The sequence below is a fragment of the Poecilia formosa genome, unplaced genomic scaffold (genome assembly GCF_000485575.1).
Source record: "Poecilia formosa unplaced genomic scaffold, Poecilia_formosa-5.1.2 Scaffold49, whole genome shotgun sequence".
Taxonomy (NCBI): Eukaryota; Metazoa; Chordata; class Actinopteri; order Cyprinodontiformes; family Poeciliidae; genus Poecilia; species Poecilia formosa.
The window spans coordinates 1097451-1115204 of NW_006799988.1; the positions used below are offsets into that span (position 1 = coordinate 1097451).

At 40.0% G+C, this 17754-nt stretch overlaps 1 protein-coding gene across 1 annotated transcript in view; it reads left to right on the forward strand.

Annotated features, from left to right (window-relative positions):
* The window catches only part of LOC103138375 (xin actin-binding repeat-containing protein 1), a 19972-nt gene extending 4153 nt beyond the window's left edge, over positions 1–15819 (forward strand). The window contains 5 exon segments of the mRNA XM_007552539.2: positions 383–461; positions 6413–6564; positions 6719–6760; positions 8588–14555; positions 14558–15819. Of these exon segments, the coding sequence (XP_007552601.2) occupies positions 383–461; positions 6413–6564; positions 6719–6760; positions 8588–14555; positions 14558–15459 (7143 nt within the window). The 3' untranslated portion in view covers positions 15460–15819.
* Positions 15820–17754: the final 1935 nt, after the last annotated feature.

Below are 17754 nucleotides of genomic sequence, written 5' to 3' on the forward strand. Positions count from 1 at the left end.
CAGCCTTTTCTGAATTTTTTTTTAGGTAGCATAGTTTGAAGTTAGCTACTTTTAAAAGCATGTTCTAGATATTAAAAGTGGATTTTGCAATACAACTTATGAAAAAAAAAACTCGTAAAAAAACAGTTTCTTATTGCATCCATAACCACAGAACGAGCCCTTTTTGGTTTTTTTTTATCCAGACGGCTTCCCGCGCCACCCCTGCAATGACACGGAGCCCCCCATAGGGGGCGCGCCCCACAGTTTGGGAACCTCTGGTCTAAGTCACTCTAACTATAAGTTTTATAAAAAAACAAAAGCTTTAGGCTTAGTCTTAATAGTAGACAGGAAGTGAGATCAGAACATGAATGGCAGATTAACTACACTTCTTGTCCACCTACAGAGAACGACCCAGGTGGACGGTCGAAAGGCTCCGAATGGCCTCCCAGAGAGCTACAGACACACGTCCAGACACACACACGGTGAGCGGAGCCATTTCATATTGTGTGTATCCTCACTGACATCTAAGAAGACTGGCGGGATCCGTGTCTGAACCCCCTGAAAACCATGATCTACATGCATACCTGGGTGTGTCAGTGTGCAACCAGCTGCCCCTTCCTTTAAAATACAGTTAATGTGTCTCTTCTTGGAAATATGGGAGCACAACAGCGCTTTAATATCTAGACTTACTCAGCGTATCAGATAGATCTATGTTTAGATTTCAGCAAATATGTCACAATCCACCTTAGTGAGATTTAAAGTGTCATGGGGTGAATCTTGAAAAAGGTTGTTGAGTGGTGACCCCTGGGCTGTTTTCATAGGGAAGGGGAAAAAGCTAAATAAAGACAAGGATGTTGTGGTGTAGGTACATAGCTATGTGTCCTGCACACAGGCTCAAGATAGGAGTGAGCCCATCGCTGACAGCTCTGTCCGTCATGCAGACCTTGGCCCTGTAAGCAGTGGAGCTGATACTGCTTAGGCACTCTGACGTCTTCGCCATGCGATGTTGGTAGTATGAGTAAGGGAAAGGTAGAAGGGTGAGTGGGCATTTAAAGGCATGATGTGCTGTCTGAAAAACAAAAACATAAAAACATTGGGATGTTAAAAATTCTTACCAAAAACAGGAGAAAGGTATCCTTATTCAGGACCTGCTGAAAGTATTCAGGATGTTTATTTTATCTATTTTTATCAATGATCCACTTTTTAAATTTTTCACAAGTTCTTTTAACTATTCCTTTTTTTCCCCCAGGTTTGTTAGCGTAATGATTTGAATTAGCTACAGACTTACAATGGCCTAGTCAGTCGTTAACAAAAATACAATTCAATTCCATTCAAAAATAATCTATTGATCCAAAAGGGAAAATAAATGTCGCTGTAACTCATATTAATTAAAAAATACTCAAAGAGTTATTGTAGATGGTGATGGAAGCTCTCCTGTAGCAGTCTGTGTTGCAGCGAATTTGAAGAAGACTGATTAAAAAACACTGTTTTTCTATAACGTCTTTGAAATTCATATTGCTCTCCATCCCAGCCAACTAAGCTTGATCTATTTTGTAAAGAATAACGTATAAAAATTCTACCTTTAGATCTGGAAGGCTGATAGACTTTCAGCTATAACTGCATCAAAAGCTGATTCTACAAAGAGTCGACTTGGGGTGGCATTGTGTTGATGTGTCACATACAATCCTAATAAAATACATTAAAACTTTTGAACCTAATGTGATAAAATGTAACAAAACTCATATGAGTATTTGTGCAAGGCCCTGATTCTGTCGGACTGTTAGTAGCCTCGACCACTCGGCCAAAATAGAGCCTTCCGTGACTTCCTGTGTGTTATTTTAACATGCTCCCCCCCATGCCATGCACCACACACACACACACACACACACACACACGGTCCCACCCAGCGCCCGTAATAGTGGGTGACAATGTAGCTGTGGGAAAGGGAGGTGGTGGGGTGTCCCAGTCTATCAGTGACCAACAGGGGTGACTGAGTCAGGCCCGTAGCAGCAGCAAGCCCACTGTCCCAAAATAGCCAAAGTTCTAACGCTGGGACAGATAAAAATCAGCTGTCCTCGAGAGGTCAGGGCTAGAAAGGTTCAGTCAGCGGCTCGCAGGAAGAGAGGAGACAGGCTGGGCGACACGTCGCAGGAGCTTGAGCGTTTAGATAGCAGAGACACACGGGGAGGTAACGGCGAACAAGGCTGGACGGTGTTTCTGTAAGTATACGTTCAACTAGACTGATTGGGGGATGATGATACACAGATGTGAATATGTAGCAAAAGAAATATAAAAGAAAATATATTACCATTTGTGTTTTTGTTGTTTGGCCCAGGTGATGATGAAATATTTAGTGGGAAGCTGATTTGTCCGATTTCTAATGTATGTTTTGTTGTATTTGACCAGCAAATAAGGATTTATGTCTCTCAGTCTATGAACCATATAAGACATGCAAATGCAGAATTTTGTCTTTAATAAGTTAATGATTATTCTACTCCACCTATTTATCAATACAAAGACTGGCATTAATTCAGATGGGGTCTTTCAGTTTATTATTTAATCCTGATGATACTGATCAACGTTTTGTGGCTAAACTAGAATCTCTGGTTGTTGTAAAACTTTTACCTGATTCTAATCTCTATGTACTGTAGCTCTCAGTAGAAGCTGTAGCATAAGAAGATAATTGGACAATGCAGGAAAATATTTTTTCTTTCCTTCCTTTGTTGAACTGTCATGAATTACTTTTTGGAAGAAGCAATGTCATGCTGCTGCGTGAGAGCATTGCCTGTAAAATGGGGTTTCCTATAATTTTAAAAGAAGAAAAACATTTTGTCGTTATTGACAGTTTAAGCTATCTTTAACATCGCACAATAGCAATTAGCCCAGCTAGCATGCTTAAAATGCTAGCTGTGTTTGTCGCCTTGAGAATGTAGAATGTAGCTACCGACAATTTCTATTTCCACAAAAACAACGAAACAGGGCAATTCGGCTGTTCAGTATCGAGCCTTCCTGTTTTCTGTTGAAAGTCTTGCTCTCTCAGCTCGAATAAGCTGTAGACATGTAGAAAGTACAATTTCCCTTTAAATTTACCGCTTCTTCCAAACACATGTTAAGCACCTCGCTATCTTTGAATCCTCATCCCTCAGTAGCAGCTTTCACACTGAAGAGTGTTTCTGTTTTGGCTGCTTTGCAGTACTCATTAATAACCATTCACATCTAAATGTTTTAGGTCGTGGCTTTCTGTTGATGTCCATTTACTGTCCCAACCAGCAGGTTGATGTTATTGACAAGTTTTAGACCAGTTGGTCACAGAGTTGGGTAGTAACTAGCTACATTTAGTCAGCTACATTTACTTGAGTAACTTTTTGGAAAAGTTATAGGAATGTTTTTATTAAGCTGTACATTTTACTTTTACTTAAGTAATTTTATTATGACGCATCACAATTTTTACTTCAGTAAAATTTCTGGATTCTCTACCCACTATGAGTAAGTTCACTGAATGAAGAACAAACATGTTTTAACCAAAAACTCACCACAGACTCAGACACACATCTGCAGTTTTTGTCAAATTTTTATCCTTTATCTTTATATCGAAAGAAATTCATTTGGAGAAAAATGTTTCTTTTGCCTCATTTAGTTATTTTTGCAATCATGTCACCTATGTGAATTATTTTCATTTTGGTCTTTAAAGTACCAAACTTTCCACATAACTTTTTATTTTATTCCGTATGATGATGTCATTTTTAAGTGATCGATGTTTTGAACAGTTAATACATGAGTAGACTTTTTACCAAATAATTTTATAGTCTTACAAATTTTTTTAGTCTTTTACTTATATTTAAGTGAAAATATGTTGAAGCAGTGCTACTCTACTTGGCTACTCTTTCCACCTCTGGTTGGTCAACATTCATGGCCCAATTAGGCAGAAAACTGCAGATTTTGTTCATTATTTGTAGATATTACCTTAAAGTAAGAATAGTAAAACCCAACTTTGCTTATATTGATGGGATCTACACAGTGATATGTTATGTATGTGCTAATTAGAGAGTGAGGAATCCCTTCAACAGGAGCAGGGTTTTTTTTCCCCTTAGTGTTAAGGATTTTACTGCAGTCTGTGAATGTGGCAACAATCCTGAACAGCTGAAGGCGGGTAAGGTGGTGAAGAACAAATAGCTACTGCATTTCACCGCCATTTGCACAGCTGCCAGTGGTCAACACCCACCCATCAATGTGCCACTAATAGCTCCTTTCCATTCCCGGGGAAATGGATGTAAAAATGTGGGAATCACGTAGAACGTGCTCAGATTTCCTAAAGCCATCAGCCTTTTAATCTGTATTGATTTGACACCAAGATGTTTTGTGAACACACCGGCAATGGGTGACCTCAGAGTTTGGTGGACCAGGATTTCAACACGCAAGGCCTTCGGTGACTTCATTCTTTCTGTCCACTCATGTATGAAAACGCTTTAAGTCCAGGCTCGTGAGAGGCGCCAGCTCGCGGGTCCATCCTTTTGTCCTGTGAGGGCTTAATGGGTGACAAGCGAGGTGTGTTTCAATCTGGCCATTAGTTACACATGGGTGGTCTGTGCAGCACCCCCAGTTGTTGGACTTTAAACTTACGATGATGTTTGATCTGTTTCATTTAGTTAATATCGTTGTTATAAACACTTAAAGGTAACACTTTGAATCCAGATTTTTGAAGTAAGTTTCTGCTGAGTGTAGTTTATGCTAGTTTTAGGGAGCTTTGTGCTGTTGTCACATTTGCATTCAACAGTTTATTAGACAGAAGCTAATAATTATTTATGCAGGAAGTGAAGATAGGAGGTGGTGCGCATCCAAACATTGTACTGTGAGAAATATATAATGAAACATCTGAAGCAGTTCCAGTTAGAGTACAGATATACCAGAAACTAAAGCAGCATAAAAAGCAATAAAATACACTGGATTACTTTTATATCCAGTGTATCCAGAAATTGTACTCAAGTAAGAATAGCATTACTTCAACATATCGTTATTCTTGTAAAAATAAAAAGCAGCTGTCCAAGAAATTACTCAAGTATTTGGTAAAAAAAAAAAAAAAGGCTCCTCATGTCCTGAGTAACTGATCAATTTACATTATCAGATGGACCGAAATATAAAGTTATGTGGAAATGTTAAAGTGAAAATAATTTATATAAATAGCATAAGTAAGAAAAAATAACAAACTCAGACAAAAGGCAAATTTTTTACCAAATCAATTTCATTCAATATAAAACTTGTGAAATTTGCAGGTGTGTGTCTGTGCCTGGCAATGCTTTGGTTAAAACTAGATTCTGGACATCTTCATTCAGAGAAATTAGTCACAGTATCCAGAATTTTACTCAAGTAAGAGAAGCAATACTTCATAAAAAAATTACTCAAGTAAAAGTAAAAAGTACAATGCCAAAAAAATACTCTTAGAAGTACATTTTATTCCCAAAAAGTTACTTAAATAAATGTAACTAGTTACTACCGAACTCAGATCCATGGTCTGTTAATATAATATATAATTCATCCTCCTTAAATAACCCCAAAAAAGCATATTTGACAGTTTTCTAAAGGTTCATAAATTAGGTTTGCATGGGCCGAGATCTTTCAAGACATTGGAAGTACATTCTGGTCTCTGCCCCCATCAAACCAGTTTTAGCTTCAGGCTCCAGGTCCAACTAAACTGGATTCATGTTAAGCAAAGAAGCCAAGAGAAGTGTCCACTGCAGACAGGATATTACTGCTCACAGCTTTTTGCAGGACTTCTCCTAGAAAAGCTTAAATATCCGTTTATCTCAGTTTGTTATACTTTTTCTTAAAGCGACAGGTTACAAAATTCACTTATTGTGTTTTTAAAAAACTGAAGATCTCATTGTAAGCTTGCAACATCTTCAGGTGCAAAAACACGACTGAAATCATTTCTGGGATTCTTTCGAGGTCGAGCCATTGCATTCCTTGGGTCAGGTGCTAAACGTTTGACGGCAGAGAGCGCACACTGAAAAATGTGCAAACATTCTGGGTCACTCCAGCTGAGCTAGCAGTTGTTTTTTGTCCCTCCTGAGCTCCATAGACAGTCCATGGCATGCAGTCCGGTTAGGGTCTCAGGCAGCAGGAACGCTGCACAGGCATATTTAGGATCAAAGTCTTTAGAAGAAGATTTGCTTATTAAGAAATATTTTCACTAAATGATGCAGAATGCACAAGCTTTTGTGAGTCCATCTGAAGCTGCAGGAGAGATAAGATGGATGCCGTTGTCGCCATGACACCGTGAGGGGAATCCAAAAATAAAACCTGTCATCATGAAACGTCTCACAGACCAGAGACACAGACCGTCGCCTGAGTTTTATCCAACTTTTAAAATGGACATCTAAACATCTAAACACCTTAATTCAAGATGAAAATAAAGTTGATTTTTTTTTCTCTGCAGATGATAAATATAATCCATCACTGAGCAGAGGAGGCACTTCAACAGGACAATCCAGAGATAGGATATCTACTTCCTCCTCAGTCAAAGACAGACTGGCTCTATATCTGTCGAGAACAGCAGCCATTGACTCGGTGGGCGGCTCAGAACAGCCAGTGAGTTCCTGACATGCTTCTCATTCCTCCTCATATAACAAGGGCACTGGCTCCAGGAGAGACTCATTAGAACAACACAATCATTTTTAAAATACACGTTTGGCTCACATTTATTGTGTTTTACTATCCTGAGTTGTTCGTTTGTGTTCAGCAGGAACTCAGAGGAACTCCACGAACGAAGGCTAAAACCAGCAAGGTAGTTTGTCGTTTAATTCGCATCCCTTATTCAGTAGTATGTTTCCTCACTAATGTGTGCTGTGTTTTTTCCTCATGACATGTTAAACAACATAAGAATAAAAAAAAAAATATTATTTAATACAAAAGAAAATCAGAAAAGGTTTTTAATCACAAAGCATGTATGGTAGCTTTGTTATTTTGCACGGGAAAGAAATATTATTTAATAAAAACGCAAAATTAATCTGAAACGTAAAACCTTGAAAAGGACCATTTTCATATTTGGAGATTTTTTTTAAATCAAATTTTAAATTCTAACTGTACTTATCCGTCTTTTTGCAAAACCTAAAAGTACAGAAAATACATTTGAATTAAAGGTAAAATTAAACAAGCATGTTAATGAACCAAATATCATAAATAGGTAATTATATAACAGAAGTTTTCAACTGACTTATGTAGTTTTATTAAATAGACATGATACTAAAACAGAAGACAGTAGGTTACCCTTGAAATTTTATGAAAATGAAATTAAAATGAAAAACTGTCATAAATTACATGGAGAGATAAAAAAAGAAAACCTTTTTGTCAAACATTTGCGTTGGATCAGATATGGATTGATTTGAATTTGGTTTCCATATCAGTGAGCTTTCCTTGTTAATCTATTAAATAAAATGTGGGAGAAGCATACATCATTTAGTGCACAGGTGTGAAACTGAAGACCCGGGGCCAAATCTGGCCAGCCATAACTTTTTATGTGGCCCTCTGGACTCCACATTACATCAATAAGTCTGCAAAATTCACACAAGATCAACAAATTTGCATATGTTTTTCTAATTTTACTGCAAATTTTCTCAAAATTGGTCAAAAACATTGGATTGAAGCAACTGCTGCCTCAGCCTTCAAGTTATAGTCTGCAACTGACATGGGGAATAATAAGAAGTCACATTCAACATCACATATTAGCACAAATATTGTAAAAATTCCTTACAAACATTTCTAAATGGGCAAAAAATAAAAATCTGTAATTTTGATTGCAAAAAACCCCACTAAAATAAATCACAAAATGATGGAGGAACAGCTATTTATTGATATTTTAACAGTTTAATTAGTTTTGTCAATATATTCTGGCACAACCGGCCCTTTAAGAACATTTAGATTTGATATGACCCAAAATGAAAATGACTTTGACACCCCTGAGTTATTGCACTTAAGCCAAAAATATTTTATTCCCTCTGAAAATATAGATTTACCATAATTTTTATCCGACCAAAAAGTTTGATGTCTGACTGGAAATGAAACCGGCATCTATCAAAAGATATCAAAGTAAGAGGTGTCTTAATAAAAAAAGAAGAAAAAAAGAAAAAACACATGATTTATCTTTGATTGAGAGCTCTATAGTCTTTAAGGTTGGAAGGACTTCATGTCATCACCCTAATCTTTAGCTCGCTCCCTGGATTCTAGGTCAGGTTCAGTCAGAAGAAACATGTTGGTAACATGAAAAGATTAGCTGCCAGGCCTATATATTATTTCAGGCTTAACTATACAAAAAAGAAAAGGGAAAAAAAAAAAAGTCTATTTTGGTCTCAAAATCTCAGATATGGCTTACCTCCTGTAAGTCATATCTAATGTTCTGGATGTGTGTAAACTGTGCCTACTAACAACTGTTGAGTCTTTTTTAACTTTGGTGTGATAGAAGATGGTTTGCTGTGAAAAACTACATATAAACATAATAAAAGGTAAAGTATGGCTTCCATAACTACATATATATTCTCAATATATATATTTGTAATACAGTTTTTGACGATTATAATCCTTATGCTGTTCCTTCTGTCTTTTTATGTATTTCAAGATGGCTGATGAAGAAAGGAAAATCACAGTTTCACAACCATTTCATGAGGAAGATGACTTGCCTCCTCCTCCACTTCCTCCTGTCCCACCCAGACCCTTCGACTATGAAGGGCCAATGATTCTGAGTAGCCTCCCTTTGCCTCCACCTAAAGAAACCTTCTCCACGTTCTACCAGCAACGGCAGAAGAGTGAGCTGAAGAGGCTCTACAAACACATTCACCCCAACCTGCGAGCAAGTCTCGACAACGCTGTCGATGATGAGATAATGCAAGCAGTGCAGGCAGAAAACAGTCAGGCAGTAGACGCAGCATATCAGGGAGAAGTTCAGTCCATGAGGTGGATCTTTGAGAACTGGACTCTCGACAATATCGGAGATCCTCACGAAACGAAGAAACTCTTGGATACAGAGGAATTAAAAGGCGGAGACGTCAGAAGTACCTCAACAATGTTTGAGCACATTGACGGCACCCAACACATGGCGACAAAAAGACAAATGTCCGTCAGAGGGGATGTGAGAACGTCCACCTGGTTGTTTGAAACCCAACCTTTAGATGCTCTCAGTAAATCCAAAGCTGGCGAAGGTGAACTGGTAGAGGCCCTTCTGAAAGAACCCATTCAGTCTGGCGATGTAAGAGGGACTCGACTTCTTTTTGAGTCCAGACCACTGAGCGACTTGGGCCGATGCAATTCCATTGAAGACCGTAGTGTCCTGAAACTGAAATCTGAGCTTCAGGAGCAGAGAGGCGATGTCAGGAAAACCTTGAAGCTGTTTGAGACAGAACCTTGCTGCGCCATCAGAGACAACAGCGGCAATATCCACGAGATTAAATCCATCTGTAGGGAGGAGATCAATAGTGGCAAACTCAACACTGCCCGGTGGCTTTTTGAAACCCAGCCTTTGGACACGATCAACAAAGGAAGTGATGGAGTGAAAATCATCCGGGGTATATCTCTGGAGGAAGGGCACAGAGAAGGCGTCGACCAGAAAAGGTGGATGTTTGAAACTCAGTCGTTTGACACGATTACAGAAGTTTCAGGAGTAGATACATTTCGTGAACTAGATGTGGGCAACTCAGGAGAAGCTAATGTTGTCAACAAAAAGAAGCTGTTTGAGATGCAACCCAGGGCAGCCCCAGGAGAAAACTCTCTGGAGAAAGAACCAATCATTGGGGGAGATGTCAAGTCTTCAATGTGGCTGTTTGAAACTCAGCCCATGCAGGCGCTCAGTGACAGCTGCGAAGCGGGGCGTCTGAAGAAAATCAGTCTGTCAGCTGAAGAACAAGGGGAAGTGAAAGGCAAAAAGCTCATGTTTGAAAATGACAGCTTTCAAAAGAATACTTTGTTTAAAGAACAAGAGATTGAAAAGGGAGATGTGAAGGGGTTCAAGCAACTTTTTGAGACGATTCCCTTAAGTCAAATTGCTCAGCTGGAACAGCAGGTGGCTGAGAGGCAGGAAACCAACAAGGCAGTGACAGAGACCAGCCCTCTATATGCAATAAAAGATAGTTCTGGAAACCTTCATGAGGTCACAACAGTCAGCCGGGAGGAATTCATCAAGGGGAAAGTCAAAAACTACAAGTGGATGTTTGAGACCAAGCCTTTAGATCAGCTGGCAGATGGAAAAGATGTTGAGATTATCAAAGGCATCACCAGACAGGAGGACACTACAGGTGATGTTAAGACAGCAAAGTGGCTTTTTGAAACCCAGACCATTGATGGAATCCACTGCAAATTCAACAAAACAGAACAGAGCTCTTCAGCTGAACAGGAGCCTTGCAAAGGTGATGTCAAGACCTGCAAATGGTTATTTGAGACACAACCGATGGATATGTTGTATGACAAAATGGAAAAAACCAAGGATAAAGACGCTGTCGACACAGATGTCAAGTCTATGACTTGGCTTTTTGAGTCACAACCCTTGGACACCATCAGAGATGGTGAGCTGAACAGCTTGAAGCTGTGCAGCACTAAGAGGGACTCTGTCAAACCAGAGGTTGCTGTTCAGACAGTCAAGCATCTATTCGAAACAGAAACTTTGGATAGGATAAGAAAAGAGTCAGATGCAGAACAAAACTTAAGATGCATCAGCCAGGTCAACTTTCAGTCGGGAGATGTGTCACGTGTCAAGGAACTTTTTGAGTCCCAATCCCTTGATGAAATTGGGTCAGAAATCATGTCAACAGCTGAGGGACAGAAGCAAGGTGAACATGTTGAGAAAGGTTCAGTGCATAAAGCTACATGGATGTTTGAGAACTGTCCTATGAACCAGATTAATAGAGACCAAGATGAGCATGGAGTAAGCACGGAGGCAGTTGGAGTTCTTGAGACTGGAGATGTTCAGAACAAAAGGTTCATCTTCGAAACCTCTTCACTGGACAAAATCCAAAAGGAACCGATTGAGGAGAAGTCGGTGTCAGTGGAAGACCTTATGGGCAATGTCGATGTGAAATCCAGCACCATGATGTTTGAGTCCCTGCCTCTCTATGCCATCAGAGATAAAGAAGGGCAGTTTCATGAAGTGACCACTGTCAAAAAAGAAGAGGTCATGAGTGGCGACGTCAGAGGGGCGAGGTGGATGTTTGAGACGAAACCACTCGACGCCATCAAGGCGGAGAATGAAGTTTACGTGATTCGAGCTGTTACACAAGAAGACGTCAAGAAAGGGGATGTAAAATCAGCCAGATGGAAGTTTGAGACGCAACCTCTGGATTCCCTCACTGAACGAGATGAACCTCCTGTTTTGGTCACCGAAGACTTTGGAGGCAGTAGTGTCCAGCTGAATAAACAAATATTTGAATCTGAGCAGTCGAACAAGAAGTTTGTGAGAATGGTTAGTGTCACCGATGTGCAGCGGGGAGATGTGAGGACCTCCACCTGGCTTTTTGAGAATCAGACCCTCGACAGTCTGAAAGGCGAACCTCAGGAGCAGAATCCAGTCAAAACAGTCCATAGAGAAGACAGCCAGAAGGGAGACGTGAAGCGCTGCACGTGGATGTTTGAGTCTCAGCCACTGGACAAGATCAAGGAGTCCGAAGATGCCTCAGCACAAGCCACCGAGGAGATACCGAAAGCTGATGTGAAATGCACTACCTGGCTGTTCGAGACCACGCCACTGGATAAAATCACTGCCAACAGTGTGGCTGACACGCTTTCATACTTGTATGAAATCAAATTTGTCCACTCCAGTGGCATAATAATAGAAGAAAACGAAAGGAGGCATGTCAACATGGCAAAATACCTCCTTGAATCCAGCAGAGGTGTGCAAATTCAAAAAGAGGACATTGTTGCTGGCAACATTAGAAACATCATGTTGCAACTTCTGCTCAAACCAACAATCAAACCGCAAGTTACTCTTCTGAGAGAAGTCGAAAATGGTCAAATCAATACCACTGTGGTGGAGCTGCCGGTCTTGGAGTCAACTGCGACTGCCAACATTGAGCGAGATCAAAGAATACAGAACATTGCTCAGATGATAGATGACTTGCTTGTTCAGTTCAAGGATTTCAAAAAGGGAATTATAATGCAAGAGTCTGGAGAGGAAAGAGGAGAAATGTCAGTTTTTTCTCTAATGTGCAATAGTGAGATCAAAACTGAGAGTCATGTCATGGAAAGGGGAGATGTGAAAACTACAATTGGAAATCTCTTGGCTACTGCCAATAATCAGAGAGCTGCAACATTGTGTAGAGTGGATGAAAATGAAAAGGGCAATGTGAATTTATACAAAAGCTGCATTGAAAAAGGAGACCTTGATTACTTGAAGAGTCTTCATACTGAGGAATCTGAATTTGAAGCTACTTGTGGCCTTTTGATGAAGGAGCAAGTTGAAACAGTTCAGGGGGGTGTGCAGGAAGCAAAGAGAAGCCTCTGCCAGCAAAAAGAGCAGGTCGAGAGAACCGTTTGTGATGTTTTGCCAGGAGATGTAAAGAACACCAAGAAGGTTTTCTCATCTGAGCCCTTTGTCAGTGTCGATTGCTGTATTCCGAGAGAAGAAATAATCCCAGGAGATGTGTCGTCAGCAAAGCAACAACTGGCTGCAAAGCAGCCTGTGATTGTGGACAAAGAGGAAGTTGTACCTGGAGACATCAAGGCAACAATGGAGTCATTAGAGCGTGCAAAACAGCAAAGCATGAGTGTGGAGAGGGAGATGATTAAACCTGGGACCATCTATGAAATGGACTTGTCAGCTCATGGTCCTGTGGACGAAGGAAGCCAACCACAGAAAGAAGTGATTGTATCTGGAGATGTGAGAGCAGCTAAAAAGTCCCTGGAAATGGCCAAGCAGCAAAGCATGCAGGTGGAGCGGGAGGTCATTGTTCCTGGAAAAATATACAATTTGGGGGTGTCGGTGCAGGAGGAAAGCTCTTCGACTGTGGCACAATCTACATGTTCGTCTTCCTCAAGATGCCAGCAAATCAAGACTTGTCCACAGGTCAGTGATGCAGAGAAGGATCAGGAAAGCCACATTGCCTTTGAAAATTGTCAACCAAGTGCAGTTGTAGTCAGCAATTGTGCCCAGCAAACAATGCCTTTATTTATAGGTTGTGATTTTAATGGTCAGACAACTGAAGATGAAATAGAAGAAGTCATTAGAGGAGATGTGAAGGCAGCCATTAGGTCTCTGCAGAGTGCAGCAACAGAGCAGAGGCTTGTAGATAAGGAAAATGTTGTGAGAGGAAATGTGCAGCTGGCTTTGGAATCTCTTGAGAAATCTAGTGTAAATGTATCCAAGGGAGACTATAAAGCTGCAATGATATACAGGAATTCAGGCAGGACATGCCCAGGGAAGAGCAAGACTGTTCACAATCAATGTGTTGTGGTGCCTATTCCTTCATCTGACACAACATTGTCTCCTTCAATTTCAGTAACCTGTGAAGGACAGCCAAGGAACCCAACACAGTTTTCACCCCATAACCAATTAGCAAACGGACCCTCTATATCGCCCAGCTTGGAAAGAGTAACCTCACCTCCACTCATAGACAAGAGCAAGAAACCAAAGAATCAGAAGCCAGCATTACCACCAAAGCCACAGTGGATAACGGTGGAAGCAGCAAACACCTCACCCACATCTTCTCCCAAAGTTACCTGCCAAATTGACGACAACGTGAATGCAGTGGTTTCTCCAAAACGAAACCTGCAGTTTCCTATCCAATCTATAGACACACCAAGTGAGGAAAGGAATGATGGAAGATTGCAGAGAGATGGTGATGAAACACAAGGTTCACATTTGTCAAATGAAGATCAGCCAATGGACTCTAACATTCAGATGGATAACAAAAAGCTCCAAACGCCACTCACGGAGAGGAAATCCAACGTTCATCTGACAATGTCCAACAGTGACAAAATGCAAGTAGAAAGAAACGTGATCCAGAAAATAAATACAGCTGAGGAGATCCAGATGTGCATGAAAAATTATGCAGAAGATGGAAAACAGGAGATGAACATGAGCTTGAGGGCTGCTCTTAAGAACTTTGAAAAAAAGGACAAAGATGATTTGGACAAAAGAATTTTGCCGTCCAAAAAGGTTAAAGTGAGTTATAATAATAATAGTGATCATAGTCAAACTGGCAATAATTTGCCTCAGCATCATGAACATGAGCTTAGCTTTCCCACACATCAATGCAAGACTGAAGTGGAAACATCACAAACTAATTCGATAGGCGAAATAAATAATTCACAGCAAAATGACCTACAACAAAACAAGCAGGAACTCTGGGACAAGGTTGTTTTACGAGAGAAGAAAGTTCGAGAGACCGAGGAGGAGAGACGGCAAAGACTTTCAGTCCACAAAGATGAGATCATGAAAGAAAATGCGGAGACCGCCATGGAAATCTTTGATAATCTGAGGAAACGAGAAGAACTCAAAGGAATCCTGTCTCAGGTGCAGGAGATCGAAGGAGAGCCGTGCAGCATAGATGCCACCTCCCTGAAGTCCTTATACAGCAATGTCCCTCCTTGGATGGTCGTGCCAAGAAATCCCAAAAATGTAAAAAAGAAGAAAAGAAAGTCGCAGAATTACAGGATGATGATCTTGAAAGCATTTCCTCAGTTGAAAGTGCGTTTGAAGATCTGGAGAAAGCTAGTAAGGAGATAATGAAGCTGAAGGAGCAGACATTAGCCAAACTTGTTGACATTGAAGAAACGATCAAAAAGGCACTGTACTCTGTTTCCAATCTGAAATCTGAAGCTGACATTGCAGGTTTGTCGGGACTCTTTGACGAATCTTTGAAATCTGAGCAAAATTTTCAACCCGTAAATAGCATCAAGAAAATAAGCATAGTGTCGAGCAAGACCAAACCAAGTCCTAGAAAAGAGTCACCAGAAGAGACCCAAAATGCAAACAGTAAGCCACTTATCAGACAGTCCTTCTCTCAGTCTTCACCATCATTCATCTCCATTCGCTCTGCAAGGAAGCCTTCTGAGCAACAAAAACCAACCATGTCAACATTTAAACCAGACACAAAGAGTGCTCCGGGTGGCTGCCACTACGCAAAGCAAGATCTGGATTCCTCTGTTCCGGAGTCGCCAAGTAACGGTCCCAGTCAAGAACGCAAAGTCAGCGTGCTTGAAGTAAAGGCTGTTCCAGAGCAAAATACAGGAATAATTGGCACCAAGACCGTCAGCGAAACATATGAGGAGAGCGACAGCTTCGGCAACGTGTTTGTTTCTTCTGTGACTTCAACATTTGTAACCAATCAGCCCGACAGCAAAACGTCGGCTTTGTTTGAAGTAGTTGGAGGTCCTGCCAGGTACGAAGTGACGACATCGCCTTTAATGCAAAGATCCGGGCGTCCGTTCCAAGATAAAGTGTTGAGCAACGCCAGGCAGAATGGAACCGTGTTTGTAACATTCAGTCAACCAAAGCAAAAGAAATAAATAAGTGAATCAGTAAATTCAGGACATTTATTCCATTAGTGTGTGTATGTTGTATTTTCATGAAAGAATTTTGCCAAGTTTATTACAACAAAAATGTTAATTTTTAATAGCTAAACATTTGTTTATAGTTGTTTTAATTTTTTGTACTGTAACCACCTGATAAAGTACCTGTTATGTTTGTCTATTAAAACTAATAATAATTGTACTTTTTGATGTGAAAATCGTCAAATAAATTAAAGTTTGAAAAATGGTAAAAAGACTTTTTATACTCCATGCTAGATTTTGATTAGTTTCCAAACAAACAGTAGAATTCACCATAAAGCAATTATATCAAAAATGTTTATTAAAGTTTTCGCAGGATGGCGTGGGTGTGATTATTCAGCGTATTTTCTGTTAGTCAACATTAGTTGACTATTCAGGCTTTGCTTCCCACTTGTGGACACAGAAGCCAGGACAACAATTCTCAGGAACACTGGTTCTCAAAGGTTTGCAATGGAGGCTTTAGCGCTCAACTAAATAAATAAATAAATAAAATTAAATATAAAATAAATAAAAATAATTTAAAAATGAGGAAAAAAAATAATAAATGGAAACTAATTAATAAAACAAGATTTTAAATAAAATGGGAAATGAACTGACAGTGACAATGTTAAATTAATATTGTTGAAAATTATAAATATTAATTTTTGTTGGGAAACCTCTTATTTTTTGGATGCAATAAATAAGAACATTTATTGGTAATTTTAGCAGGATCCATCCTCCATATTAGATGGTTCCAAATACGTACTGGCCATATCACAGAATGAAAAAGACTAAGATATTTAGGGATGTGATATTTATCCTTTACATTTTAACAGGTATTATGCAGTGTAAGGCAAAAAACAAAACAAAACAACAAAAAAAAACTTAAATGCTACAAAGGATCCTTAAAAACAAAACTTTAAACGCCAAACTATTTTAATCAGTAACAAATAGGACACATCAGAAATCTCAAGATCAGCTCGATAAGAACTGCACAAACTACATTTTTCTAATCAAATAAATCTAGAAAAAAGGCCAAACATAAACATGGAACATAACTTCACTGTAAAAGAAATTATGTTTTCGCCATCACAGTTCCAGTCACCTGCCAAGGAGATGTGTTCTGCCTGCTTGACACCGGTGTACCCGGTGGAAAGAATGGTGGTCAACAAGCTAATCCTGCACCACAACTGTTTCTGCTGTAAGCACTGCAAGAAGAAGCTCAGGTGAGACACATCTTACTATAAACCTGTTAAAAAGAATCCTCTACAAACCTTTATAGCTGGCCGTCACACAAGTAGCAACCAGAGTAAAAAGGACAAAAAAAAAAACAAACATTAAACAATTTTTTGTTTGCATTGCAGCACTCACAACTATTCATCTCTTTATGGAGAATTCTACTGCATCTCCCACTACCAGCAGTTGTTTAAGAGAAAGGGGAACTACGAAGGATTTGGGCATACACAACATAAAGACCGCTGGCTTCACAAAAATAAAGGAACAGATGAGCCCGATGCCAAAACCACATCCAAAATGACCAAAAACAACATAAAAACATCTGCTGAGCTGCTCAGTGCGACGGCTAGCATAAACGAGCGCGAGCATAAGAGTGTTGCTGATGTTAAGGGCAAGCTGAAAGTAAGATGGCCTCCAGAGAAGAACATTACCAGGGCTAGTCCAACACAGCCGACAAATGCACCAGTGCTGAAAAATAAGGTGCATGATGCTGGCAAACCGGCGACCGTTGGTGAATCACAGCGTTGGAGGAGTGAGAAACCTGACTATAGGAGAGAAATGACAAACACAGCAGGGAATGGACAATCTAAGACAGTAAATCTGATCTCAGCTAAGAAGTCGCTCTCTGAAAAACCAGCATCAGTGAAGGATTCAACAAAAGCAGTCCAAATCTCCATCCCTCCAACGGAGCGTGAAGTTCCTTTGCGCACCTCTGTGAAAAACCAAAGAGCAGTTCAGACAAGAGTGGTGACCCTTTCAAAACTGAACAACAGTCCAGTTTCTAACAAGCTGGAAACCTCTCAAAATAAAGTTCGGAAATCTGTCCGATTTGCTCAGAAGGTTAACATGGCTTTGTGTGACCAGTCTAGCCAGATCGGCTCTGGAGCTGAATCTGAAAACTCCCCAGAGCAATCGAAGCAAAGCCTTACAAGTAGCTCCCAGGATGAAACAGAGACCAATTACATGAAAGTGGATTCTTTAAACAGTGGACTTGAAGAACGTAATGGAACCCCTGAGATGACTCTACGTCAAGACAAT